Source organism: Pristiophorus japonicus, chromosome 5, assembly GCF_044704955.1.
Source record: "Pristiophorus japonicus isolate sPriJap1 chromosome 5, sPriJap1.hap1, whole genome shotgun sequence".
NCBI classification, from domain to species: domain Eukaryota; kingdom Metazoa; phylum Chordata; class Chondrichthyes; family Pristiophoridae; genus Pristiophorus; species Pristiophorus japonicus.
Window position 1 is genome coordinate 299,922,187 of NC_091981.1, and position 26,990 is coordinate 299,949,176.

General features: G+C 50.8%; 1 protein-coding gene across 4 annotated transcripts in view; it reads left to right on the forward strand.

The window, feature by feature from the left end:
* Window positions 1-26,990, forward strand: part of LOC139264786 (IQ motif and ankyrin repeat domain-containing protein 1-like) — a 168,917-nt gene that overhangs the window by 105,271 nt on the left and 36,656 nt on the right. For 3 of the 4 annotated variants that reach the window (XM_070881921.1, XM_070881923.1, XM_070881922.1), the window contains exons 8-9: window positions 8,172-8,311; window positions 11,393-11,447. The exons of the other annotated variant lie outside the window; for it this stretch is intronic. In XM_070881921.1, coding sequence (XP_070738022.1) covers window positions 8,172-8,311; window positions 11,393-11,447 — 195 coding nt within the window. The remainder of the gene's footprint in view (window positions 1-8,171; window positions 8,312-11,392; window positions 11,448-26,990) is intronic. 4 annotated transcript variants of the gene reach the window in all.

Below are 26,990 nucleotides of genomic sequence, written 5' to 3' on the forward strand. Positions count from 1 at the left end.
CGGACAGTGAGGGACACAGAGCCCCCGTACAGTGAGTCCCCGAGAGCCCCCGGACAGTGAGGGACACACAGCCCCCGGACACACAATTTATGCTGCCTAGTTGCTCAGGGAAATACTTCATTCATATCCACTCTATCTAAGCTCCTTTATAATTTTATACACCTTAATTCTGTTGCAAAGAAAACAATCCCAGCATCTCCAATCTTTTCTCAGAGCTAAAGTTCTCCAGTCCAGGCAACATCCTCGTAAATCTCCTCTACACCCTCTCTAGTTCAATCACATCTTTCCTGTAATGCAGTGAGCAGAACTGCACGCAGTACTCCAGCTGTGACCTAACCAGTGTTTTATATAGTTCAAGCATAACCTCCCTGCTCTTGTATTCTACGAATTCCATTTTCCACTGTTCTACCCACCTGACCTTTGATATCTTCCTAAGGCCTACAGCTTTTTTCCACACTATCAACCACACGGCCAATTTTTGTATCATCAGCAAACTTCTTAGTCATGCCCCCTACAGTACTGAGAGAGGATGCTCTGTTACAATCACTTACCGAGATATTGGGTGAGTTAAGGAACATTCCAGATCATAGGGGACGTGAGGCCTGATTACGTAAGGGGTTAATGACATTACTGAGAATATTTTCAATGTAATTAGCAAGTGTAATGTATTTGCTTCATGGGTTCTTTGCTTAAGAATTCCTCACCTTCACATGGTCCATCTCCGACTCTTCCCTTCCCTTCCTCGACTTCTCTGCCTCCATTTCTGGGGATAGTCTATTGACACACATTCACGATAAGCATCCGGCCCAACCAGTCCGCCCCACACAACTGCGATACCCCTTGTATCGCAACATTTTACACTCCACCCCACCTCGAGCCATGTGATTTCCTGGGAGAGGCAAAAACCCAGGTAAAAACCCTGGTCAATTGGGGAAAAAAACATCTGGGGAAATTCCTCTCCATTCCATTCTCCCAGTTTCTCCGTCTCCGTCACATCTGCTCTGACGACGCCACCTTTCACACGAGTGCCTCTGACATGTCTTCCTTTTTCCTCAACCGAGGATTCCCCTCCGCCGTGGTTAACATGGCCCTCGACCGTGTCCGTTCTATTTCCCACATCTCTGCTCTCGCCCCTTCCCCTCCCTCTCAGAACCATGACAGGGTTCCCCTTGTCCTCACCTTTCACCCCACCAGCCTCCACGTTCAACGGATCATCCTCCGCCATCTCCTCCACCAATCACATCTTCCCCTCCCCTCCCCTCTCAGCATTCCGAAGAGACTGCTCCCTCTGACACTCTGGTCCATTCCGCAGTCACCCCCAGCACCCCCTCCCCTTCCCACCGCACCTTCCTGTGCAAGTGCAGGAGATGCAACACCTGCCCTTTTACCTCCCCCCTTCCCAATGTCCAGGGCCCCAAACACTCCTTCCAGGTGAAACAGCGATTACTTGTACTTCTTTCAATTTACTATACTGTATTCGCTGCTCACGATGTGGTCTCTTCTACAAGACCAAACACAGATTGGGTGCCCACGTTGCGGAACACCTCCGTTCAGTCCTTCAGCGTGACTCTGAGTTTCCGGTCGCCTGTCACTTTAATTCTCCACTCCCACTCTGATCTCTCCATCCTCGGCCTCCGACACTGTTCCAACGAAGCTCAACGCAAGCTCGAGGAACAGCACCTCATCTTTCGTTAAGGCACTTTACAGCTTTCTGAACTCAACATCAAGTTCAGCAATTTCAGACCATAACCTCTGCCCATGTTTGCCGCCCCTCCCCACCGATCTTATGTCTTTTTTCTCTCTGTTTCCCTTGGCTGCTGGTAATTATCCCGCCATTCACACCCTATCGAAACTAATCGTTTTCTAACTCCTGCCATTCCCATCTCAAGTCGGCCCATCATCCCTTTTGTCTCTCTAATCTCTCCTGCCTTCCACCCTATCACAGACCTTCCCTTTTGGTCTTTCCTCCCCTCCCTCTTTCAGTGCTCTTAAAGAATTTGTTCATTTCGAACATTCGCCAGTTCTGACGAAGAGTCACAGACCTGAAACATTAACTCTTCTCTCCACTGTCGCTGCCTGACCCGCTGAGATTTCCAGCATCCTGTTTTTATTTCAGGTTCCAGAATCTGCAGTATTTTGCTTTTGTTTTAGCTATTAAGAGCTAGTTGGTTTATTAGCAAAGGTTTAACAATCACATGACACATTACCAGTTCATCCACAGGCTCACAACCACCTGCCCCATCGTGGATCCCCCGAACCCAACTGGCTGGGGTTTTATTGAGTCTTGTGAACATCACATGACTGGCTAAGCCACTCCCAACTCAACAGCTCTACAACTATTTTAGCAGAACCTTAAACAAGTGCCCCCTTTTGGCACTAGAACCCACAAATTAACAATTTAAGACTGTAACAAAAAACCTTTAATCAAATTAAAATTTGGTTGCCGTGGGTGATGATGCTCTCCAGTCCCTCCGGTGCCCACCTCTCGCGGAAGGCCGCGAGCGTACCGGTGGACACCGCGTGCTCCATCTCCAAGGACACCCTGGACCGGATGTATGAGCGGAAGAGAGGCAGGCAGTCAGGTTGAACGACCCCCTCGACCGCCCGCTGCCTGGACCGGCTGATGGCACCCTTGGCCGTGCCCAGGAGCAGTCCTACGAGGAGGCCCTCGGACCTACCCGCTCCCCTCCGCACAGGGTGCCCAAAGATCAGGAGTGTGGGACTGAAGTGCCGCCAGAATTTGAGGAGCAGCCCCTTTAAAGAATAAAACAGGGGCTGCAACCTCGTGCATTCCATAAAAACATGGAACACGGACTCTTCCAGACCGCAGAAATTGTAGGCGGCCTGGGAGTCCGTGAACCGACTTAAAAACTGATTGCACGGGACTGCTCCGTGCACCACCCTCCAGGCCAAGTCCCCGATAAATACTGGGAGGGCTCCCGCGTAGAGTGCCCTCCATCGGGGACCCCCGCCTCCTCCGGACGGCAAGATGGTATGCCATGGCGTGTCCAGACGGCAGGCGAGGATGGCAAAGTTGAGAGTGTGCAGGAGCAGCCTGTACAGGAAACCCCTCCGCGCGGAACTGAAAGGCACGGAGGGGATTTCCCCGAGGTGGCTCAAGTTGTGAGGCGCCGGCCCCCGAGGGAGGTTCCGGGGTTTGGAGCCGATGAGGATTTCCGTCCGGACGGGGGTCAGTTCGGACGGGATCTCCCCACGTGCTTGAGCCTCCTCGACGCACCTAACGGAGTCGGGGCCCGGAGCTGTTTTTAGCGACTCGATGGCATCGGCCGCGCGGCGGACGTCGGCCGAATTTAGGCGCCGCGCCAGCGTGTCTGGCGCCATCCAGCCCGCTCCTCCGCCATCGAGCAGGTCCCTGACCCTAGTCACCTTGACAAACACAGACCTCTCGGTCTGCCTGCCACCTAAAACCGCGGTCGTGGAGGTAAGGGTTTCATGAGCAATAGCTCCCGAAGGACAGCCGCCACTCCAGATGGGGGAGAGCTGCGCTTGGTGGAGACTTTGTTCCAGACCCTGATGAGTTCCTGGTAAAAGACAGGCAGCCCCTGGACGGCGGTCCTGACGCCCCCCAGGCTCACAAACAGGAGCCGCGTGTCATAATTGAGGCCGTGCTGCTGGCGGAAGAAATACGTCGCCAGAGCACACCACCTAGGAGGGGGCTCGATGTACAGGTATCTCTGCGGGGTCTGAAGACGGAAAGTCGGAGCCTGGGTGCTGACGCACACCAACGCCTGACCTCCCTCCCTAAGCTCAACAGCTCCACAAACCCGTCAGCATAGTCACCGGTGCAGACATTACACACGGGAGGTGCAGCTTTCCCTGGGATTCAGGTGGGGGAATTTCCCTCTCTGTGCAGTTACACTGCAGATGTGCCTGGGACAAGGCTGGAGATTTGGGCCCTTTGCCAGACCCTGAGGGGTCATGGTCTGAGCTGGAGAGCCCCGTCACATTGGCGCGTTCGGAAGTGGGAACGATTGTCGGGGTGACGAAGAGGAACTTTCATGCTGCCCCTCTCCTGTTCTGGTGCTTCATAAGAACATAAGAAATAGGAGCAGGAGTCGGCCATTCGGCCCCTCGAGCCTGCTCCACCATTTAATACGATCATGGCTGATCCGATCATGGACTCAGCTCCACTTCCCTGCCCGCTCCCCATAACCCTTGACTCCCTTATCGCTCAAAAATCTGTCTATCTCCTCCTTAAATATATTCAATGACCCAGCCTCCACAGCTCTCTGGGGCAGAGAATTCCACAGATTTACAACCCTCTGAGAGAAGAAATTCCTCATCAGCTCAATTCTAAATGGGACTGTGTAAAGCTGTTATGGGTCATCGCAGGCTGCAGTGGTTGGTCACAAAAAGTTTTGGGACCATATATACAACTTGCATTCATAGAGCGCCTTTTACATCGTAAAAAGTCCCAAGGTGCTTCACAGGAGCTGTACTCTGTATCTAACCCCGTGCTGTACCTGCCCTGGGAGTGTTTGATGGGACAGTGTCGAGGGAGCTTTACTCTGTATCTAAACCGTGCTGTACCTGCCCTGGGAGTGTTTGATGGGACAGTGTCGAGGGAGCTTTACTCTGTATCTAACCCGTGCTGTACCTGCCTTGGGAGTGTTTGATGGGACAGTGTCGAGGGAGCTTTACTCTGTATCTAACCCGTGCTGTACCTGCCTTGGGAGTGTTTGATGGGACAGTGTCGAGGGAGCTTTACTCTGTATCTAACCCGTGCTGTACCTGCCTTGGGAGTGTTTGATGGGACAGTGTCGAGGGAGCTTTACTCTGTATCTAACCCGTGCTGTACCTGCCTTGGGAGTGTTTGATGGGACAGTGCAGAGGGAGCTTTACTCTGTATCTAACCTGTGCTTTACCTGCCCTGGGAGTGTTTAATGGGACAGTGTAGAGAGAGCTTCACTCTGTATCTAACCCGTGCTGTACCTGCCCTGGGAGTGTTTGATGGGACAGTGTAGAGGGAGCTTTACTCTGTATCTAACCTGTGCTTTACCTGCCCTGGGAGTGTTTAATGGGACAGTGTAGAGAGAGCTTCACTCTGTATCTAACCCGTGCTGTACCTGCCCTGGGAGTGTTTGATGGGACAGTGATTCATCAGTCATTGAAGTTTGGCATGCAGGTACAGCAGGCGGTGAAGAAGGCAAATGGTATGTTGGCCTTCATAGCAAGGGGATTTGAGTACAGGAGCAGGGAAGTCTTACTGCAGTTGTACAGGGCCTTGGTGAGGCCCCACCTGGAATATTGTGTTCAGTTTTGGTCTCCTAATCTGAGGAAGGACGTTCTTGCTATTGAGGGAGTGCAGCGAAGGTTCACCAGACTGATTCCTGGGATGGCAGGACTGTCATATGAGGAGAGACTGGATCAACTGGGCCTGTATTCACTGGAGTTTAGAAGGGTGAGAGGGGATCTCATAGAAACATATAAAATTCTGACGGGACTGGACAGGTTAGATGCAGGAAGAATGGTCTCGATGTTGGGGAAATCCAGAACCAGGGGTCACAGTCTTAGGATAAGGGGTAAGCCATTTAGGACTGAGATGAGGAGGAACTTCTTCACTCAGAGTTGTGGAATTACCTGCCGCAGAGAGTTGTTGATGCCAGATCATTAGATATATTCAAGAGGGAGTTAGATATGGTCCTTACGGCTAAAAGGATCAAGGGGTATGGAGAGAAAGCAGGAATGGGGTACTGAAGTTGCATGATCAGCCATGCTCTTATTGAATGGTGATGCAGGCTCGAAGGGCCGAATGGCCTGCTCCTGCACCTATTTTCTATGTTTCTATGTTTCTATGTGTAAAGGGAGCTTTACTCTGTATCTAACCCATGCTGTACCTGGCCTGTGAGTGTTTCATGGGGCAGCGTAGAGGGAGCTTTACTCTGTGTCTAACCCATGCTGTACCTGCCCTGGGAGTGTTTGATGGGACAGTGTAGAGGGAGCTTTACTCTGTATCTAACCCCCTGTACCTGCCCTGGGAGTGTTTGATGGGACAGTGTAGAGGGAGCTTTACTCTGTATCTAACCCATGCTGTACCTGCCCTGGGAGTGTTTGATGGGACAGTGTAGAGGGAGCTTTACTCTGTATCTAACCCCGTGCTGTACCTGCCCTGGGAGTGTTTGATGGGACAGTGTAGAGGGAGTTTTACTCTGTTTCTAAACTGTGCTGTACCTGCCCTGGGAGTGTTTGATGGGACAGTATAGAGGGAGCTTTACTCTGTATCTAACCCATGCTGTACCTGCCCTGGGAATGTTTGATGGGAAAGTGTAGAGGGAGCTTTACTCTGTATCTAACCCGTTCTGTACCTGCCCTGGGAGTGTTTGATGGGACAGTGTTGAGGGAGCTTTACTCTGTATCCAGCCTGTGCTGTACCTGCCCTGGGAGTGTTTGATGGGACAGTGTAGAGGGAGCTTTACTCTGTATCCAGCCTGTGCTGTACCTGCCCTGGGAGTGTTTGATCGGACAGTGTAGAGGGAGCATTAGTCTGTATCTAACCCGTGCTATACCTGCCCTGGGAGTGTTTGATGCGACAGTGAAACATGAAGGTTTCGGAGGAACGTTATCAAAAACAATTTCACATCGAGCCACAGAAGGCGATATTCGGACAGGGGACCAAAAGCTTAGTCAGAGACGTAGGTTTTAAGGAGCGTCGTAAAGGAGGTCGAGAGGCAGGGAGGTTTATGGAGGGAATTACAGAACTTGTTCCCGATAGCTCCCTAGTATCTCCAGGCGCTGTTACTCACCGATCCTGGCGTTCTGATTTAGGTTTACCCTTCAGTGGGGCAACGGCACTTAGCCCAGCTGTTAAACCTCTGGGACCACAACATTCAACTATAACAACATCAGCTTGTATTTATGTTGCGCATTTAACATAGTAAAATGTCCCGAGGTGTTTCATAGGAGAGTTACTGGACAAAAAGAACAATTTGACACCGAGCCACTTAAGTAAACATTCGCGCAGATGATCAAAAGCTTGGTCAAAGATGTAGGTTTGAACGACCATCTTGAAGGAGGTAAGAGAGGTAGAGAGATAGTTTAGTCAGGGAGTTCCAGAGCTTGGGGCCCAGGCAGCAGAGGGCACGGCCACCGATGGTGGAGCGATTATAATCAGGGATGCTCAAGACGCAGAATTAGAGGAGCGCAGGACAAATCCACCATTAATAAGGCAGGGCAGTGGGCGGCCTGGGCTTTGCGGGGAGGTCGGGGCAATTACCAGAGATGGCAGCCTGGAGCTGGCCCACAGCTGGAGTTTGGAGGGAGCTTTATCCTGCTCCAAACCCAATGCTGAGCCAGCGCTGGGACAGAATAATACTGCTGCTAAAATGGAAACAACTGCATTCAAGGTTTAACATGCAAACCGTAGCTCAGTGGGCAGCACTCTCTCATCTGGGTCAGAAGGTCGTGAGTTCAAGGACCACTCCAGGAACTTGAGCACAAAAATCTAGGCTGACACTCCAGTGCAGTGCTGAGGGAGCACTGCACTGTCGGAGGGGCAGTACTGAGGGAGTGCTGCACTGTCGGAGGGGCAGTGCTGAGGGAGCGCTGCACTGTTGGAAGGGCAGTACTGAGGGAGTGCTGCACTGTTGGAGGGGCAGTACTGAGGGAGCGCAGCACTGTCGGAGGGGCAGTACTGAGGGAGCAACGCACTGTCGGAGGGGCAGTACTGAGGGAGCGCTGCACTGTCAGAGGGGCAGTACTGAGGGAGCGCTGCACTGTCAGAGGGGCAGTACTGAGGGAGTGCTGCACTGTCGGAGGGGCAGTACTGAGGGAGGGATGCACTGTCGGAGGCAGAGTACTGCGGGAGGGATGCACTGTCGGAGGCGCAGTATCGACGAGCAGGAGAGTTCTCCCCGGTGTCATGGCCAAAATTTATCCCTGACTATAACAGATTATCTGGTCATTAACACGTTGCGGGAGCTTGCTGTGCGTGAATTGGCTGCCACGTTTCCTACATTACAACAGTGTCTTCATTGGCTGCAAAGTGTTTTGTGACGTCCCGTGGTCGGGAAGGGCGCTATAGAAATACAAGCTTTATTTTGATTTGCTGAGACCCGATAGAGAGCGTGACTGAGCAGCTGTGGAAAGGCCAGTGTCGGCTCGTTGGTGGGGCTGCGATTCACGTCTGTCTTTATCTCCCATGATCCGGGCAGATAGCATCCACAGACGCCGTCGTAAAGATCCTGCAGGAGTGGGACATCAGCACGACCGAGGCCCTGAGGGAAAAGATGGAAGCAGATAGACTGCGCAAGTCCGAGGCCGAGAACAAACAGCACCTGGACGAATCCAACAGGTCAGAGTGTGCCCGCAGTCACAGGCTGGTGGGCGGTGGGGTCACAGGCTGACTGTGTGAAACCGCTGCCCCTGGGGGTAGTATCGGGTAACTGTATCGCCCACAGCAGACCAGGGCAGCTCCCAACTCCATTCCTGATTCTCCGCTGGGTTCAGTGGGGAATGCCGTGGAAAGAGGTGTGGAGCTGTATATTTTGGTGTCTGTGTGTGTGTATATAGGTGTGTATACAGCTATATAGCATGGAGGGACGTGATCGGGGCCTAGGAGAGGCGAGGGCCCAGGGGCAGCACGGACCAGCCCGCACTGCGATATGTGTGCGCGCTGGGTCCGTGCAGCAGAGCAGGTCTCCAGTCGTCCTGGTTAACCCTTGCCACTGGACCAAGACCGAGATCTGTCAAGCCCGTGTGGTGGCTGGTGTGCAACGGTCACCCCAAGTTAAACAAATCCACCCACAGGCATCTTCCACCCTTCAGGAGGTAGTTCGAGATCTGGAGTATCATTGAAACACCTGTGAACTCATCCTTTTTTGGCGTGGTAGCAAGTCATCCTCGCTTCGAGGGATTGCCTGTGATGATGATGATGAGTATATATAGGTGCGTGTATATATAGGTGCGTGTATATATAGGTGCGTGTATATATAGTTGTGTGTGTATATATAAGTGAATGTATATATAGGTGTGTGTATATACATAGGTCAGTGTATATCGGTGTGTGTATATATAGGTGAGTGTGCATAGGTGTGTGTGTATATAGGCGTGGGTGTGTATATAGGGGTGTGTTTATATATAGGTGTGTGTGTATAGATGTGTATAGGTGTGTGTGTGTATATACATGTGTGTTTATATATAGGTGTGTGTATATACGTGTGTGTGTGTGTGTGTGTGTGTGCGTGTATACAGGTGAATATATATATATAGGTGTGTGTGTCTATAGGCAAGAGTTCAAGGCCCAGAAGAGCCGAGGGCCCAGGGGCAGCACGGACCAGCCCGCACTGCGATGTGTGCGCACTAGGTCCGTGCAGCAGAGCAGGTCTCCAGTCGTCCTGGTTAACCCTTGCCACTGGACCAAGACCGAGCTCTGTCAAGCCCGTGTGGTGGCTGGTGTGCAACGGTCACCCCACGTTAAAACAATCCACGCACAGGCATCTTCCACCCTTCAGGAGGTAGTTCAGGACCTGGAATATTAGATCCTTCATTGTGGAGAGGTGTGTGTGTGTATATACGTGTGTGTGTGTGTGTGTGTGTGTGTGTGTGTGTATACAGTTGTATACTGTGAACTCATTCTTTTTTTGCCGTGGAAGCAAGTCATCCTCGCTTCAAGGGACTGCCTAAGAAGTAGATAGTGTATGTTTCTATATATAGGTGTATATATATATAGGTGTGTGTATATAGGTGTGTGCGTGTGTGTGTATAATTATGTAGGTGTGTGTATAATTATATATATATATGTAGGTGTGTGTATAATTATATAGGTGTCTATATATATATATATATATATATGTAGGTGTGTGTATAATTATATAGGTGTGTGTATGATTATATATATATATATATATATGTAGGTGTGTGTATAATTATGTAGGTGTGTGTATAATTATATATATATATATGTAGGTGTGTGTATAATTATATAGGTGTATGTATATATATATATATATGTAGGTGTGTGTATAATTATATAGGTGTGTGTATGTAGGTGTGTGTATAATTATATAGATGTGTATGTAGGTGTGTGTATAATTATATAGGTGTGTGTATAATTATATAGATGAGTGTGTGTGTGTGTATATATGTAGGTGTGTGTATAATTATATAGATGTGTATGTAGGTGTGTGTATAATTATATAGGTGTGTGTATAATTATATAGGTGTGTGTATAATTATATAGATGTGTGTGTGTCGGTGTGTATATATAGGAGTGTGTGTGTGTGTGTGTGTGTGTATATATGTAGGTGTGTGTATAATTATATAGGTGTGTGTATGTAGGTGTGTGTATATACCAGGAATGAGGGGTGATGTTTATGAAGAACAAAGCATTGTTGGTCTGATATTTATAGTGCCCCTCTGGGCCGGTGTTGGACAGGAGCGGTGTTTCCTGGAGTGTGACCTGACATAAGCTGATGCTGGTGCTGATGTCCTGGGCCCTGGCAAATGCGGGTCCGCCTGAATCCCCTTTGGGAAATGTCGGAGACCCCAGGGTGATATAAATGGGGCAGAGAGCCACCAAATTGGGTCCCTGCCCACCTTTACTGGCACTTTATTCCCGGGGCATGGGGGGAAAAGGTGAGGTGGCTCAGTCCCTGGGTCAGTCTCTGGAACAGAGAAGGTTGGGGAGGGGAATCTAACAGAAGATTTCAGGAACATTAAATGTTAATGTTTTACCACAAGGGGCTATTGAGGCAGAGTCTGGGTGGTTGGGTTCCCAGAGGTGTATATATATGAATGTATACTCCCCGGGAGCGATAACGGGTCTCAAATAGCTCTGCGACCAGGCGAGATCAACGACTCCCAGCGTATTGGGTGGGAGGTTTGCGACGGTTGCAGAAGGCGAATATCGGGCGGTTGGGAGCTTTGGCGGCGATGCTGAGAGGCGAGGTGCCCAGGGTAAGTAAAAATAAAACTTACCTTCTCTCCTGCGGCTTGTTTGGCGGGATCCTGCCCGCCATCGATCGGCCCGTGTCTGCCCGAGTGCCAGGCTGATCGGGCAGGATCGCTGATGGATTGGTGGCCCGGGTTCAGTACTCTGTACATTGCAGAGCCTGCAGCAACGGTCCTGCCCTTTGGATTTAACCTCCACCTCCTTCTTGTCGCACAAACGGCAATACAATTTTAAGTTTGAAATGTTTAGTACGTGCTGCTAACTTTTCAAACTTTTAAAAGTTCGAGCCCCAAAAGTGAACTTCAACTTGATGTTAACAGGGAGCTGGATTAGTATTTGAACAGGAAGACAAGGGGTGTAGGGGAAGGGCAGGGATTGAGAGTTGTGAGGGAAGCTGTAGTTGAAGCAATGATGCGAGGGAGCGAGTGACCTCCTGCGGGGCTGGGATTCTATAACCTGAGACCTCCTTTTTCTCCTCCTTAGGATTCAGAAGCAAGTTTCAGAAATCACAAAGGAACTGGGACAATATCAGCACGAGGTAATTGTCCCGGCCCAGGATTATACAAACTAACGCCCGGTGACACCCCGCTCACTCCCGGTGACACCCCGCTCACTCCCGGTGACACCCCGCTCACTCCCGGTGACACCCCGCTCACTCCCGGTGACACCCCGCTCACTCCCGGTGACACCCCTCTCACTCCCGGTGACACCCCGCTCACTCCCGGTGACACCCCGCTCATTCCCGGTGACACACGCTCTCTCCCAGTGACATCTGCTCACTCCCTGTGACACCCTACTTACTCCCAGTGACATCTGCTCTCTCTCAGTGACACCCGCTCCAACAGTGACACCCCGCTCACTCTCAATGACACCCCACTCACTCCCAGTGACACCTTACTCTCTCCCAGTGACACCCCGCTCTCTCCCAGTGACACCCCGCTCACTCCCTGTGACACCCCACTCACTTCCAGTGACACCCGCTCACTCCCGGTGACACCCGCTCACTCCCAGTGACACCCCACTCACTCCCAGTGACATCTGCTCACTCCCAGTGACACCCGCTCACTCCCGGTGACACCCCACTCACTCCCAGTGACACCCCACTCCCGGTGACACCCGCTCACTCCCTGTGACACCCCACTCACTCTCTGTGACACCCCGCTCACTCCCTGTGACACCCCACTCACTCCCAATGACACCCGCTCACTCCCTGTGACACCCCACTCACTCCCAGTGACACCCCACTCACTCTCAGTGACACCCCACTCACTCCCAATGACACCCGCTCACTCCCTGTGACACCCCACTCACTCCCTGTGACACCCCACTCACTCCCTGTGACACCCCACTCACTCCCAGTGACACCCGCTCACTCCCAGTGACACCCCGCTCACTCCCGGTGACACCCGCTCACTCCAATACTGCCCCCAGCGCCCTGCTGCCCAATGATGACCACCCCTGTCTCAGTGTGCAGGAGGGGGTTCCTCCACTGACAGCGAGAGGTCAGGACGTGACACGGCCTGCCTGCTTGGACTGTCTCTCCATCGCTCCACACGTTCCCAGTCGCCCTTGCGATTATACATAAGGACTAGGTTTTCCCGAGGATCGCATTTGCTGCTGAGATTGGGAGCTCCCGCCCGCTGCCACCCAGATTCAAGGCGTAAGTCGATTTTCTGCCGCCGGGCGCTCTTTCCAGGACTTTTCCACGAAACTCCCGCCCAAAGTACCGTCAGGTATCCCAGCAGTCCTTTGGGCAGCACTTGGGTGGGACTTAGCTTTCACCGGGGTCTAGGCCTGTGAACTCTTCCTCAAGGCTACCCAGGCCAACTTGCTTTGTCCAATCAAAAGTTAAACTCACCCATGATTACTGCCTTTCCTTTATTACAAGCCCCTACTGTTTCCTGGTTTATGTTCCGCCCAACAGAGTTGCTACTGTCAGGGGGCCTACAGATTCCACCCACCAGCGACTTTTTCCCTTTATTATTCCTTATCTCCACTCAAACTGTTTCAACATCTTGATCCTCTGAGCCAATATCGTTTCTCACACTGATCCCATCCTTTATTAACGGTGCTATCCCACGTCCTTTTTATTATGTCTGTAATGTACCTATGAATGACTCCACGAGGCAATGTGTTGTACTCAAAATGTAGTGACCTTGGACCTTTATTTGTAACTCCGGAGTGAGGCACAAGCATGGAGGGCAGCGTTTTATACAGCCCCTGCCACCAGGGCAGGAAACCCCAGTCTCCACCAGTTACACCCTCTAGTGGTGCCAGCATACGGTGTAAACCTTATTGATAGTACATCAGGTAAACAAGTCTCCATCTTATGCAACTATACAGTGACTGCACAGAGAGAATATCTATAGTCTGCATATATAACATCACTCTCCCCCAAGTCCTTTGTGCCAATTACCTTTGCACTATGTGCTCTGACTTAGCTCTCCCCAGACTTGTGCCAATAACCCTTGCACCTTGGCTGTGCTTTGGCTTGGCTTTCTCCCTGTTAACCCCCAAGTCCTTTTACCACAACGTTGGGTAGTGGTTACCAGTTTGGATGGTTCGATGATGCATTGGAGGTTCCAGTGGGTTCTGGGTGTTATCCATGTGTGTGTCCATGGCTACACACATCCATTTCCCCACCCCTCTCCCCGACAGTGAGCATGCAGCTGGCCCGTTACATTAACATACAGGATCAGACACAGTGCAAGTACAAAGAAAGGAAGTTACAGTTAGTAGCGTGACACCTTGGTTCAGTGACTTATATTCGTTACGTTTTACGGTCGTGCGCCAGGATTGGGTGGATTGCATAATTAGTTTAGTCATGGTCAGTACTGAGTAGCAGTACAGGTATACGAGGACGCAAGTTCCAGAGCAACCGGTCAGGGTCCTAGTCGTCTGATGGCAGCGCTGTGCCCCGTGTTAGTGGGGTGGGCTTGGTTCGCTCACCTAGCCAGGACTCAGGGCCTTTGCCGTTGTCTAGTGGTGGGCACAGCCACAGATGTGTGTGGCCTCCCTGTCCTCGTTTGAGGGCTGCAGAATCTTCTGCCTGCTCTCTAACGGTGTTGGGAAGCTGGCTGTTCCAGGTCCCGTTTGTGGAACTCGTTGGTTCTGACCTTTCGCTCCCGGACATGGCCGAGGTAGCGACTGGGTCTGGGGGCTGGGCCGTGTCCACCCGGGTGGTGGGCAATGACGGCCGACTGCGCGTATTGGCGCTGTTTTCGTTTCCAGGTCCGTGGCGAATGGTGTCATCGGGTGCCTGCAGCGTGGGATAGACCTGGGGCAGGGTATCAGGATCAGTACCTTCACCCTCCTGAGGTCACTGACCTATAACTTGTGGGGACACCTGGGGCAGGGTATCAGGATCAGTGCCTTCACCCTCCTGAGGTCACTGACCTATAACTTGTGGGGACACCTGGGGCAGGGCAACAGGATCAGTGCCTTCACCCTCCCGAATTCACTCGCTTGCTACTTTTGGGGACACTCTATTCCCGACATCTTGCAACAACATTGAGTTCTTTGCATAATTAATTGGTTCATTACATTGATTGCCATGCATACAATGGGCCCAAGTTTCCACACGCGCCTAGAACAGCGCAGTCCCGACCTGGACGCCTGTTTTTCGCGCCACAAAGTGCGCCTAAAATAATCCTCGGTATTCTCCACCTACCTGCAGGTCCTCTGGCCCTCGGTGCAGCCAGCACGAGCTGTGGGGGGGTGGAGCCAGGTCCCCATGCCGAAAACAGTGCCGGGACCTCTGCCGGGACAGTGGGCACGCAAGTGCAGTAGCTCCAGGCGCCAAACTGTGTAGGAGGGGCCCGAAGCACGCAGCCCCCTAGCCCTGGCCCAATGGCCTCACTGGGGCTGCGTGAATAAGGCTCCTCCCACGGCCAGCTCCTGCTCCCCGCCCCCCCGACCAGACCCCACACCCGTTCCCCCCCACCCCCCCCCCCGACTGACCCGACCCGACCCGCGCTCCTGTTCCCGCTACCCGCCCCCCCCCCCCCCCCCGAATGGACCCAACCCGACCCGCGCTCCCACCCCCCGACCCGACCCGACCCTCCCCCCCCGCACTGGGCCCGACCCGACCCGACTCCCGCTCCCGGACTGGATCCGACCTGACCTCCCTCCCTCTCTCTCTCTCCCCCCCTCCCTCCCTCTCTCTCTCCCCCCTCCCTCCCTCCCTCTCTCTCCCCCTCCCCCCTCCCTCCCTCTCTCCCCCCTCCCTCCCTCCCTCTCTCTCTCCCCCCTCCCTCCCTCCCTCTCTCTCTCTCCCTCCCTCCCTCTCTCTCTCCCCCCTCCCTCCCTCCCTCTCTCTCTCCCCCCTCCCTCCCTCCCTCTCTCTCCCCCTCCCCCCCTCCCTCCCTCTCTCTCCCCCCCCTCCCTCCCTCTCTCTCCCCCCCTCCCTCCCTCTCTCTCCCCCCCCTCCCTCCCTCTCTCTCCCCCCCTCCCTCTCTCTCTCCCTCCCCCCCCCGACCCGAACCGAACCTCCCCTCCCCGACCCGACCCGACCCAACGCCACCTACCTGTAAATCTGGTGCTGGGGACGGGCCCTGCCCGAAGTCTCGGGCCGGCCCGTTCAGCCTTCGGTCCCGTAAGGCCTGCCTGAAGCACTTTCACACAGGTAGGAAGATGGTTTATTTAATCTTTTCTTTGCTTATAAATGTTTATTCAGGTTGGATTTATTTCTATAATATTTGTATAATTATAAATAAGGATTTATTATAGAATTTAATGACTTCCCTCCCCCCCCACCTCGTTCTGGACGCCTAATTTGTAACCTGCGCCTGATTTTTTAATGTGCAGAACAAGTTTTTTCAGTTCTACAAAAATCTTCACTTGCTCCATTCTACTTTAGTTTGGAGTCCGTTTTCACTGTGGAAACTTTCAAATCAGGCGTCAGTGGCCGGACACGCCCCCTTTTGAAGGAAAAATTCTGTTCCAAAATAGAACTGTTCTACCTGACTAGAACTGCAGAAAAAAAAATGTGGAGAATTGCGATTTCTAAGATAGTCCGTTCTCCACCAGTTGCTCCTAAAAAATCAGGCGCAAATCATGTGGAAACTTGGGCCCAATGTCTCTAAGTTCAGTTGGTTGCAAGTCTCCTTTAAGAGAACCCTGCTGGCTTTACCCCAATCAGATCCTTTGTTAGACACCACGTGTTGGTCCCTCAGCGTTGCACCTCGGGGTCTGGCCGCGGCCATCTTTTTTTCCAGCCACGCTGCCCCTCGCTGCAGCAGGGACGCCATCTTGCCTCTGTCCTCGAGGTCGACTGCCTTGATCCTTCTCTCCCGCGATTCTGCCACAAAAGCTGGAAGAGTGCCTGTGAATTCAATCTTCCTCCCCAGGAGTCCTGCCACTGGAGCTGGGAAGGTACTTTTAGTTCGTTCTGGTCGGATCATTGCCACGCAGTCATGATGGACGGTCTGTGCCTCAGGTGCTGCACTGGTCTGTTCTCTGGTGCCTGGCCCAAGCGAAGGTGAGGTTTTGCTCTGCCTCTGAGCACGGGGGACATCGATTACTGGAGTGAAGAGGTCTTCCCATTTCCACTGGATCTTCCCCATCCACCTTCTTCCGAGTAGCATTGGGCCATCACCTGCAACAATCCACAGAGGTAACTTGTGCACCACTTACATCCGCACTACCAAGGACTGGGATCAGCTCTTTGGTGTAGGTGCGTAACTTTTCCTGTACTGGAACCAGCTCGGGTTGTTTTTCGTTCCACAGCCTCTCAAAGGCATCCTGGCTCATCACTGACTGGCTCGCTCCCGTGTCCACTTCCATGAAGACTGGAACGCCATTTATCTCAACTTCCATCTTCACTGGAGGACAATCGGTAGTGCAGGTATATACTCCACACACTTCTTGGGGCTGAGCTGCCTCTCTGGCCAAATCATCATACTCCCCGCTGGATTCAAAATCATCTACTGACTCCTCTGCTAGACGGTGAGTCGTATTTCTTTTACACATATGCTGGAGGTGGCCCTTCGTGTTACAGGCTTTGCATACGTACTCAGCAAACCGACACTGGTGAGCCCTATGGTTTCCTCCATAACGCCAGCATGGCGCTACTCAATTAGCACCCCTCGGCGGACTCCGAGTTCTGGAACTCTGAGGTCAGTGCTCTCTACCTTGGGCAGAGCCACGTTCTACAGTCTTGCCTGTGAAAGGCACCACTCTGTGTACAGTACTTGCTGGGTTTGAGTCCACAGGATGAATAATTTGCTTGGTGCTGCAGGTCGAGGTCATGAACGCCTGACTGATCTGATGGCCTTCTGCAGGTTGACTGTGGTGTCAGCAGATAGTAGCTTGTGAAGGAGGCCCTCGTGGCCAATTACTATAACGAAGATGTCTCACATTGCTTCGTTGAGGTACGTGCCGGAATCACACGGTGCCGCAAGTTTCCTGAGTCGGCAACATATTTTGCAATCTCCTGGCCCTCAGGTCTGCGGTGAGTGTAGAATCTGTACCTGGCCGTGAGGTTGCTCTCTTTTGGTTTTATTTGGTCGCGAATTAGTTCAGTCAGCTCATCGTATGTCTTATCCTTGGCCTTCGTGGGTACCAGCAAGTCCCTGACGAGGCGATAGACCTCGGGCCCACAACTGGTCAGCAGTATAGCCTCGCGCTTCTCCGCCAATGTGTCCTTCTCCCCTGCCAGGTTGTTTGCCACAAAATATTGCTCAAGCCTTTCCGTGAAGGCATCCCAATCATCACCCTCTGCAAAGTCTTTTAGTGTGCCAAAGGTAGCCATAATCGCATGAAAGTCCGTATTCTTGTCGCCAGTTATTATGTCTGTAATGTACCTATGAATGACTCCACGAGGCAATGTGTTGTACTCAAACTGTTCTGACCTTGGTCCTTTATTCATAACTCCAGAGTGAGGCAGCCGCATGGTGGGTAGCCTTTTATACTGGGCCCTGCCACCAGGGCAGGAAACCCTGGTCTCCACCAGTTGCACCCTCTAGTGGTGCCAGCATGTATATACACAGTGTAAACCTTATTGACAGTACATCAGGTAAACAAGTCTCCATCGTATGCAACTATACAGTGACTACACTGAGAGTATATCTATAGTCTGCATATATAACACTTTCGTTTCTGTCCATCCAGCGAATTGTCGAATATTCAGTTTCCAGTCCTGGCCACCTTGCAACCAGGTCTCTGTAATGGCTGCCAGATCATACCCATTTATATCTATTTGTGCCGTCAACTCATCTATTTTGTTACAAATGCTGTGTGTATTCAGATAAAGAGCTTTAATTTTGTATTTTTACTATTTTCATCTTCTCGTATTTCTTTTACTTTCCCCATGGTTTTTGTTCCCATAAACTAACTCTGGTCTTTTTTCTGTTTTATTTCATATTTCCTTTAACTGAACTTGTGCTAGTCCCATTTCTGTCCCATATTTTATACGGGATCATTGGAACCACTGCACGGTAAAATGCCCAGGTCCATCGATCACATCTTCTACCATTCTGGTAATCGCACAATCCAACACTAATGGAATGGGTGCCCAAATACAGTGATAAGAACTTAATATATAGGAGCAGGAGTCGGCCATTCAGCCCCTCGAGCCTGCTCTGCCATTTAGTAGGATCATCTTCCTCAACTCCACTTTCCTGCACTGTCCCCATATCCCTCGCTTCCCCAAGAGTCCAAAATATCTGCCTTGAATATACTCGAGGACTGAGCCAAGCCCCCTGGGGTAGAGAATTCCAAAGATTCACCACCCTCTCAGTGAAGAAGTTTCTCCTCACCTCAGCCCTAAATGGCCGACCCCTTATCCTGAGACTGTGACCCCTGGTTCTAGACTCCCCAGCCAGGGGAAACAACCACCCAGAATCTACCCTGTCAAGACCTGTAAGAATTTTATATGTTCAATTAGATTATCTCATAAATTTAAATTCTTCTAGGCCCAGTCTCCTCAATCTCTCGTCATAGGACAATACCCCCGCCCCCCACCCCCCATCCCAGGAATCAGTCAGGTGAACCTTTGTTGCATTCCCTCTATGGCAAGTATATCCTTCCTTAGGTAAGGAGACCAATACTGTCCACAGGGACAGTACTGAGGGAGTGCTGCACAGTCGGAGGGACAGTACTGAGGGAGTGCTGCACTGTTGGAGGGGCAGTACTGAGGGAGTGCTGCACTGTGGGAGGGGCAGTACTGAGGGAGTGCTGCACAGTCGGAGGGGCAGTACTGAGGGAGTGCTGCACTGTGGGAGGGGCAGTACTGAGGGAGTGCTGCACAGTCAGAGGGGCAGTACTGAGGGAGTGCTGCACTGTCGGGAGGGGTAGTACTGAGAGAATGCCGCACTGTTGGTGGGGCAGTACTGAGAGTATGCCGCACTGTTGGTGGGGCAGTAATGAGGGAGTGCCGCACTGTTGGAGGGGCAGTACTGAGGGAGTGCCGCACTGTCGGAGGAGCAGTACTGAGGGAGTGCCGCACTGTCGGAGGGGCAGTACTGAGGGAGTGCGGCACTGTCGGAGGGGCAGTACTGAGGGAGTGCTGCACTGTCGGAGGGGCAGTACTGAGGGAGTGCCGCACTGTCGGAGGGGCAGTACTGAGGGAGTGCCGCACTGTCGGAGGGGCAGTACTGAGGAAGTGCTGCACTGTTGGAGCGGCAGTACTGAGGGAGCGCTGCACTATCGGAGGGGCAGTACTGAGGGGGAGCTGCACTGTCGGAGAAGGGGGAGGGGAATGGGGGAGGGGGATGGAGGGGGAGAGGGGGAATAAGGAAGAAAACAGAGAGGGTGATGGAGAATGAGAGAATGGGTTGGAAAGCTGAGAGCATGGGCAAAGGGGAATATTTGAGGAGATATTTGGAAGCAGGGTATTATGTCTTTAATACCCTTATGAATGACTCCACAAGGTCTCGTATTGTACTTGAGCTGTTGTGACCTTAGTCCCATTTATTGTAACTCCAGAGTGAGGCACAAGCATGGTGGGCAGCCTTTTATACTGGGCCCTGCACACCTATGCAGGTGACCCTCAGGTTTCCCACCGCAGTGCCCTCTGGTGGCACACCTTATGTGACTGTACAGTTCGTATACATGGTCTACATACATGACACAGGGAGTGGGTTGATGCGGAGCGGGGAATTAGACAGAGTTCCACACGGCAGAGAATTGTACTCAGGTTTGTGAGGAGCTCTCCAGGCACAGTAACTGTTTTATTATATTTGTTCCTGGGATGTGGGCGTTGCTGAAGGCCTTGCCCATCCCTAATTGCCCTTGCGGGGCTTGCTGGGCGATTTCAAGGGGCAGTAAGAGTGAAGCACATTGGTGTGGGTCTGGAGTCACATCGGCCAGACCGGGTAAGGGTGGCAGATTTCCTTCCCTAATGGGCTTGCAAGTTACTCAGTTGTATAAGGCGGCTCATCGCCACCTTCTCGAGGACAATTCGGAATGGGCGACAGCGACAGCCACATCCCATGCGTGAATCAAGAAGAGATATAGAAACATAGAAAATAGGTGCAGGAGTAGGCCATTCGGCCCTTCGAGCCTGCACCGCCATTCAATGAGTTCATGGCTGAACATGCAACTTCAGTACCCCATTCCTGCTTTCTCACCATACCCCTTGATTCCCCGAGTAGTAAGGACTACATCTAACTGCTTTTTGAATATATTTAGTGAATTGGCCTCAACAACTTTCTGTGGTAGAGAATTCCACAGGTTCACCACTCTCTGGGTGAAGAAGTTTCTCCTCATCTCGGTCCTAAATGGCTTACCCCTTATCCTTAGGCTGTGTCCCCTGGTTCTGGACTTCCCCAACATTGGGAACATTCTTCCTGCATCTAACCTGTCTAACCCCGTCAGAATTTTAAACGTTTCTATGAGGTCCCCTCTCTTTCTTCTGAACTCCAGTGAATACAAGCCCAGTTGATCCAATCTTTCTTGATAGGTCAGTCCCGCCATCCTGGGAATCAGTCTGGTGAACCTTCGCTGCACTCCCTCAATAGCAAGAATGTCCTTCCTCAGATTAGGAGACCAAAACTGTACACAATACTCCAGGTGTGGCCTCACCAAGGCCCTGTACAACTGTAGCATCACCTCCCTGCCCCTGTACTCAAATCCCCTCGCTATGAAGGCCAACATGCAATTTGTTTTCTTAACCGCCTGCTGTACCTGCATGCCAACCTTCAATGACTGATGTACCATGACACCCAGGTCTCCTTGCACCTCCCCTTTTCCTAATCTGTCACCATTCAGATAATAGTCTGTCTCTCTGTTTTTACCACCAAAGTGGATAACCTCACATTTATCCACATTATACTTCATCTGCCATGCATTTGCCCACTCAACTAACCTATCCAAGTCGCTCTGCAGCCTCATAGCATCTTCCTCGCAGCTCACACTGTCACCCAACTTAGTGTCATCCGCAAATTTGGAGATACTACATTTAATCCCCTCGTCTAAATCATTAATATACAGTGTAAACAGCTGGGGCCCCAGCACAGAACCTTGCGGTACCCCACTAGTCACTGCCTGCCATTCTGAAAAGTCCCCATTTACTCCTACTCTTTGCTTCCTGTCTGATAACCAGTTCTCAATCCACGTCAGCACACTACCCCCAATCCCATGTGCTTTAATTTTGCACATTAATCTCTTGTGTGGGACATTGTCGAAAGCCTTCTGAAAGTCCAAATATACCACATCAACTGGTTCTCCCTTGTCCACTCTACTGGAAACATCCTCAAAAAATTCCAGAAGATTTGTCAAGCATGATTTCCCTTTCACAAATCCATGCTGACTTGGACCTATCATATCACCTCTTTCCAAATGCACTGCTATGACATCCTTAATAATTGATTCCATCATTTTACCCACTACTGATGTCAGGCTGACCGGTCTATAATTCCCTGTTTTCTCTCTCCCTCCTTTTTTAAAAAGTGGGGTTACATTGGCTACCCTCCACTCCATAGGAACTGATCCAGAGTCAATGGAATGTTGGAAAATGACTGTCAATGCATCCACTATTTCCAAGGCCACCTCCTTAAGTACTCTGGGATGCAGTCCATCAGGCCCTGGGGATTTATCGGCCTTCAATCCCATCAATTTTCCCAACACAATTTCCCGACTAATAAGGATTTCACTCAGTTCCTCCTCCTTACTAGACCCTCCGACCCCTTTTATAAGCCGGAAGGTTGTTTGTGTCCTCCTCAGTGAATACCGAACCAAAGTACTTGTTCAATTGGTCCGCCATTTCTTTGTTCCCCGTTATGACTTCCCCTGATTCTGACTGCAGGGGACCTACGTTTGTCTTTACTAACCTTTTTCTCTTTACATATCTATAGAAACTTTTGCAATCCGTCTTAATGTTCCCTGCAAGCTTCTTCTCGTACTCCATTTTCCCTGCCCTAATCAAACCCTTTATCCTCCTCTGCTGAGTTCTAAATTTCTCCCAGTCTCCGGGTTCGCTGCTATTTCTGGCCAATTTGTATGCCACTTCCTTGGCTTTAATACTATCCCTGATTTCCCTTGATAGCCACGGTTGAGCCACCTTTCCTTTTTTATTTTTACGCCAGACAGGAATGTACAATTGTTGTCGTTCATCCATGCGGTCTCTAAATGTCTGTCATTGCCCATCCACAGTCAACCCCTTAAGTATCATTCGCCAATCTATCCTAGCCAATTCACGCCTCATACCTTCAAAGTTACCTTTCTTTAAGTTCTAGACCATGGTCTCTGAATTAACTGTTTCATTCTCCATCCTAATGCAGAATTCCACCTTATTATGGTCACTCTTCCCCAAGGGGTCTCGCACAACGAGATTGCTAATTAATCCTCTCTCATTACACAACACCCAGTCTAAGATTGCCTCCCCCCTAGTTGGTTCCTCGACATATTGGTCTAAAAAACCATCCCTTATGCACTCCAGGAAATCCTCCCCCACCGTATTGCTTCCAGTTTGGTTAACCCAATCTATGTGCATATTAAAGTCACCCATTATAACTGCTGCACCTTTATTGCACGCACCCCTAATTTCATGTTTGATGCCCTCCCCAACATCACTACTACTGTTTGGAGGTCTGTACACAACTCCCACTAACGCTTTTTGCCCTTTGGTGTTCTGCAGCTCTACCCATATAGATTCCACATCATCCAAGCTAATGTCTTTCCTAACTATTGCCTTAATTTCCTCCTTAACCAGCAATGCTACCCCACCTCCTTTTCCTTTTATTGTATCTTTCCTGAATGTTGAATACCCCTGGATGTTGAGTTCCCAGCCCTGATCATCCTGGAGCCACGTCTCCGTAATCCCAATCACATCATATTTGTTAACATCTATTTGCACAGTTAATTCATCCACCTTATTGCGGATACTCCTTGCATTAAGACACAAAGTCTTCAGGCTTGTTTTTTTAACACCCTTTGTCCTTTTAGAATTTTGCTGTACAGTGGCCCTTTTTGTTCTTTGCCTTGGGTTTCTCTGCCCTCCACTTTTACTCATCTCCTTTCTGTCTTTTGCTTTTGCCTCCTTTTTGTTTCCCTCTGTCTCCCTGCATTGATTCCCATCCCCCTGCCATATTAGTTTAAATCCTCCCCAACAGCACTAGCAAACACTCCCCCTAGGACATTGGTTCCGGTCCTGCCCAGGTGCAGACCGTCCGGTTTGTACTGGTCCCACCTCCCCCAGAACCTTTTCCAATGCCCCAGGAATTTGAATCCCTCCCTGCTGCACCACTGCTCAAGCCACGTATTCATCTGCGCTATCCTGCGATTCCTACTCTGACTATCACGTGGCACTGGTAGCAATCCTGAGATTACTACTTTTGAGGTCCTACTTTTTAATTTAGCTCCTAGCTCCTTAAATTTGTTTCGTAGGACCTCATCCCTTTTTTTTTACCTATGTCGTTGGTACCAATGTGCACCACGACAACTGGCTGATCTCCCTCCCTTTTTAGAATGTCCTGCACCCACTCCGAGACATCCTTGACCCTTGCACCAGGGAGGCAACATACCATCCTGGAGTCTCGGTTGCGGCCGCAGAAACGCCTATCTATTCCCTTTACAATTGAATCCCCTATCACTATCGCTCTCCCACTCTTTTTCCTGCCCTCCTGTGCAACAGAGCCAGCCACGGTGCCATGAACTTGGCTGCTGCTGCCCTCCCCTGATGAGTCATCCCCCTCAACAGTACCCAAAGCAGTGTATCTGTTTTGCAGGGGGATGACCACAGGGGACCCCTGCACTACATTCCTTGCACTACTCTTCCTGCTGGTCTTCCATTCCCTAGCTGGCTGTGGACCCTTCTCCTGTGGTAAGACCAACTCGCTACACGTGATACTCACGTCATTCTCAGCATCGTGGATGCTCCAGAGTGAATCCACCCTCAGCTCCAACTCCGCAACGCGGACCGTCAGGAGCTTGAGGTGGATACACTTCCTGCAGATATAGTCGTCAGGGACACTGGTGTCGTCCCTCAGTTCCCACATGGTACAGGAGGAGCATAACACCCGACTCAGCTCTCCTGCCATGACTTAACCCTTAGATACACTTAAATTGGCAACAACAATGTTAAAAGTTACTCACTGATATAGAAGAGAAAAAAGAAAAACTACTCACCAATCACCAGCCAATCACTTACCCTCTTGGCTGTGATGTCACCTTTTGATTTCTTTCTACTTCTTTTTTGTCTTCTCTCCCCGCTGCAGCTGCACAAGTACGTCTCTCGCTGCCGCTGAGCCTTTATAGGCCTCACCAACGCCAGGAACTCCCACCTCTCGGACTGTCGTCGCCTCTCGCTGCCGCTGAGCCTTTATAGGCCTCACCAACGCCAGGAACTCCCGCCTCTCGGACTGCCGCCGCCTCTCGCTGCCGCTGGGCCTTTTATAGGCCTCACCAACCACGCACTCCCGCCTCTCTGTAGAGAGCTGTGCAGCAGAGATGCAGTAACAGTGTGAGAGATATTGTTCTGCAGATATAGAATCAGGAACGGTTACAGCACAGAAGGAGGCTATTCGGCCCGTCGAGCCCGTGCCGGCTCTCTGCAGGAGCCCCTCAGCAAGTCTCGCTCCCCCGCCCTTTCCCCGTAGCCCTGCAAGTTATTTTCCTTCAGGTATTTATCCAACTCCCTTTTGAAAGACTGAGTCTGCATCCACCACCCTTTCAGGCCGTGCATTCCAGATCCTAACCACTCGCTGTGTAAAGAGGTTTTTCTACAAGTTGCCTTTGCTAAGCACTTTAAATCTATGTCCTCTGGTTCTCGACCCTTCCGCCAATGGGAGCAGTTTCTCTCGATCTGCTCTGTCCAGACCCCTCATGATTTTTAACACCTCGATCAAATCTCCTCTCAACCTTCTCTGCTCCAAGGAGAACAACCCCAGCTTCTCCAGTCTATCCACGTAACTGAAGTCCCTCATCCCTGGAACCATTCTCGTAAATCTTTCCTGCTCCCTCTCGAAGGCCTTCACATCCTTCCTAAAGTGCGGTGCCCAGAATTGGACACAATACTCCAGTTGAGATTGGATCAATATTTTATAAAGGTTTATCATAATGTCCCTGCTTTTGTACTCTGTGACTCTATTTATGAAGCCCATGAAAGCTTTTTTACCCGCTTTCTCAACCTGCCCTGCCACCTTCAATGATTTGTGCACATATACCCCTGGGTCTCTCTGTTCCTGCACCCACTTTAGGATTGTACCCGTTAGTTTATATTGCCTCTCCTCGTTCTTCCTCCCAAAATGTACTTTTCTGTGTTAAATTTGCCTGCCCATTCCACCAGCCTCTCTATGTTCTCTTGAAGTATATCACTCTCCTCCTCACAGTTTTATGTCATCTGCACATTTTGAAATAGTGCCCTGTACACACAAGTCCAAGTCAGTAATATATATTAAGAAAAGCAGTGGTCCCAGTACCGACCCCTGGGGAACACCACTGTATAACTTCCTCCAGCCCGAAAAACAACCCTTCACCACTACTCTCTGTTTCCTGTCACTTAGACAATTCCGTATCCATGCTGACACTGTCCCTTTTATTCCGTGGACTTCAACTTTGCTGGCAAGCCTGTTATGTGGCACTTTATCAAACGCCTTTTGGAAATCATGTACACATCAACCGCATTGCCCTCATCAACCCTATCTGTTACCTCATCAAAAAACTCGATCAAGTTGGTTAAACACGATTTGCCTTTAACAATCCGTGCTGGCTTTCCTCAATTAATCCACCTCTATCCAAGTGATTGTTAATTCTGTCCCTAATCACTGTTTCTAAAAGCTTCCCCACTACTGAGGTTAAACTGACTGGCCTGTAGTTGCTGGGTTTATCCTTACACCCTTTTTTGAACAATGGTGTAACATTTTCAATGCTCCAGCCCTCTGGCACTACCCCTGTATCGATGGAGGATTGGAATATTATGGCCAGTACCTCCGCGATTTCCGCCCTCAGTTCCCTCAGCGTCCTGGGATGCATCCCATCCGCTCCTGGTGATTTATCTACTTTAAGTACAGCCAGCCTTTCTAATAGCTGCTCTTTATCAACTTTTATCCCATCCAGTTTTTCATCTACCTCGTCTTTCATTATGACTTTGGCAACATCTTCTTCCTTGGTAAAGACAGATACAAAGTACCCATTTAATGCCTCAGCCATGCCCTCTGCCTCCATGTGTCTCCATTTTGGTCCCTCATCGGCCCCACCCCTCCCCTTGCTATTTATATAGAATAGAATCACAGAAATTTACAGCACAGAAGGAGACCATTCGGCCCATCGTGTCCGTACTGGCCGACCAAGAGCTACCCAGCCTAATCCCTCTTTCCAGCTCTGGGTCCGTAGCCCTGTAGGTTACAGCACTTCAGGTGCACATCCAAGTACTTGTTAAATGTGGTGAGGGTTTCTGCCTCTACCACCCTTTCAGGCAGTGAGTTCCAGACCCCCACCACTCTCTGTGTGAAGAAATTTCCCTCAAATCCCCTCTCAACCTTTTACCAATTACTTTAAATCTATGCCCCCTGGTTGTTGACCCCTCTGCCAAGGGAAACAGGTCCTTCCTATTCACTCTATCCAGGCCCCTCATAATTTTATACACCTCAATAAGGTCCCCCCCTCAGCCTCCTCTGTTCCAAAGAAAACAGACCCAGCCTAT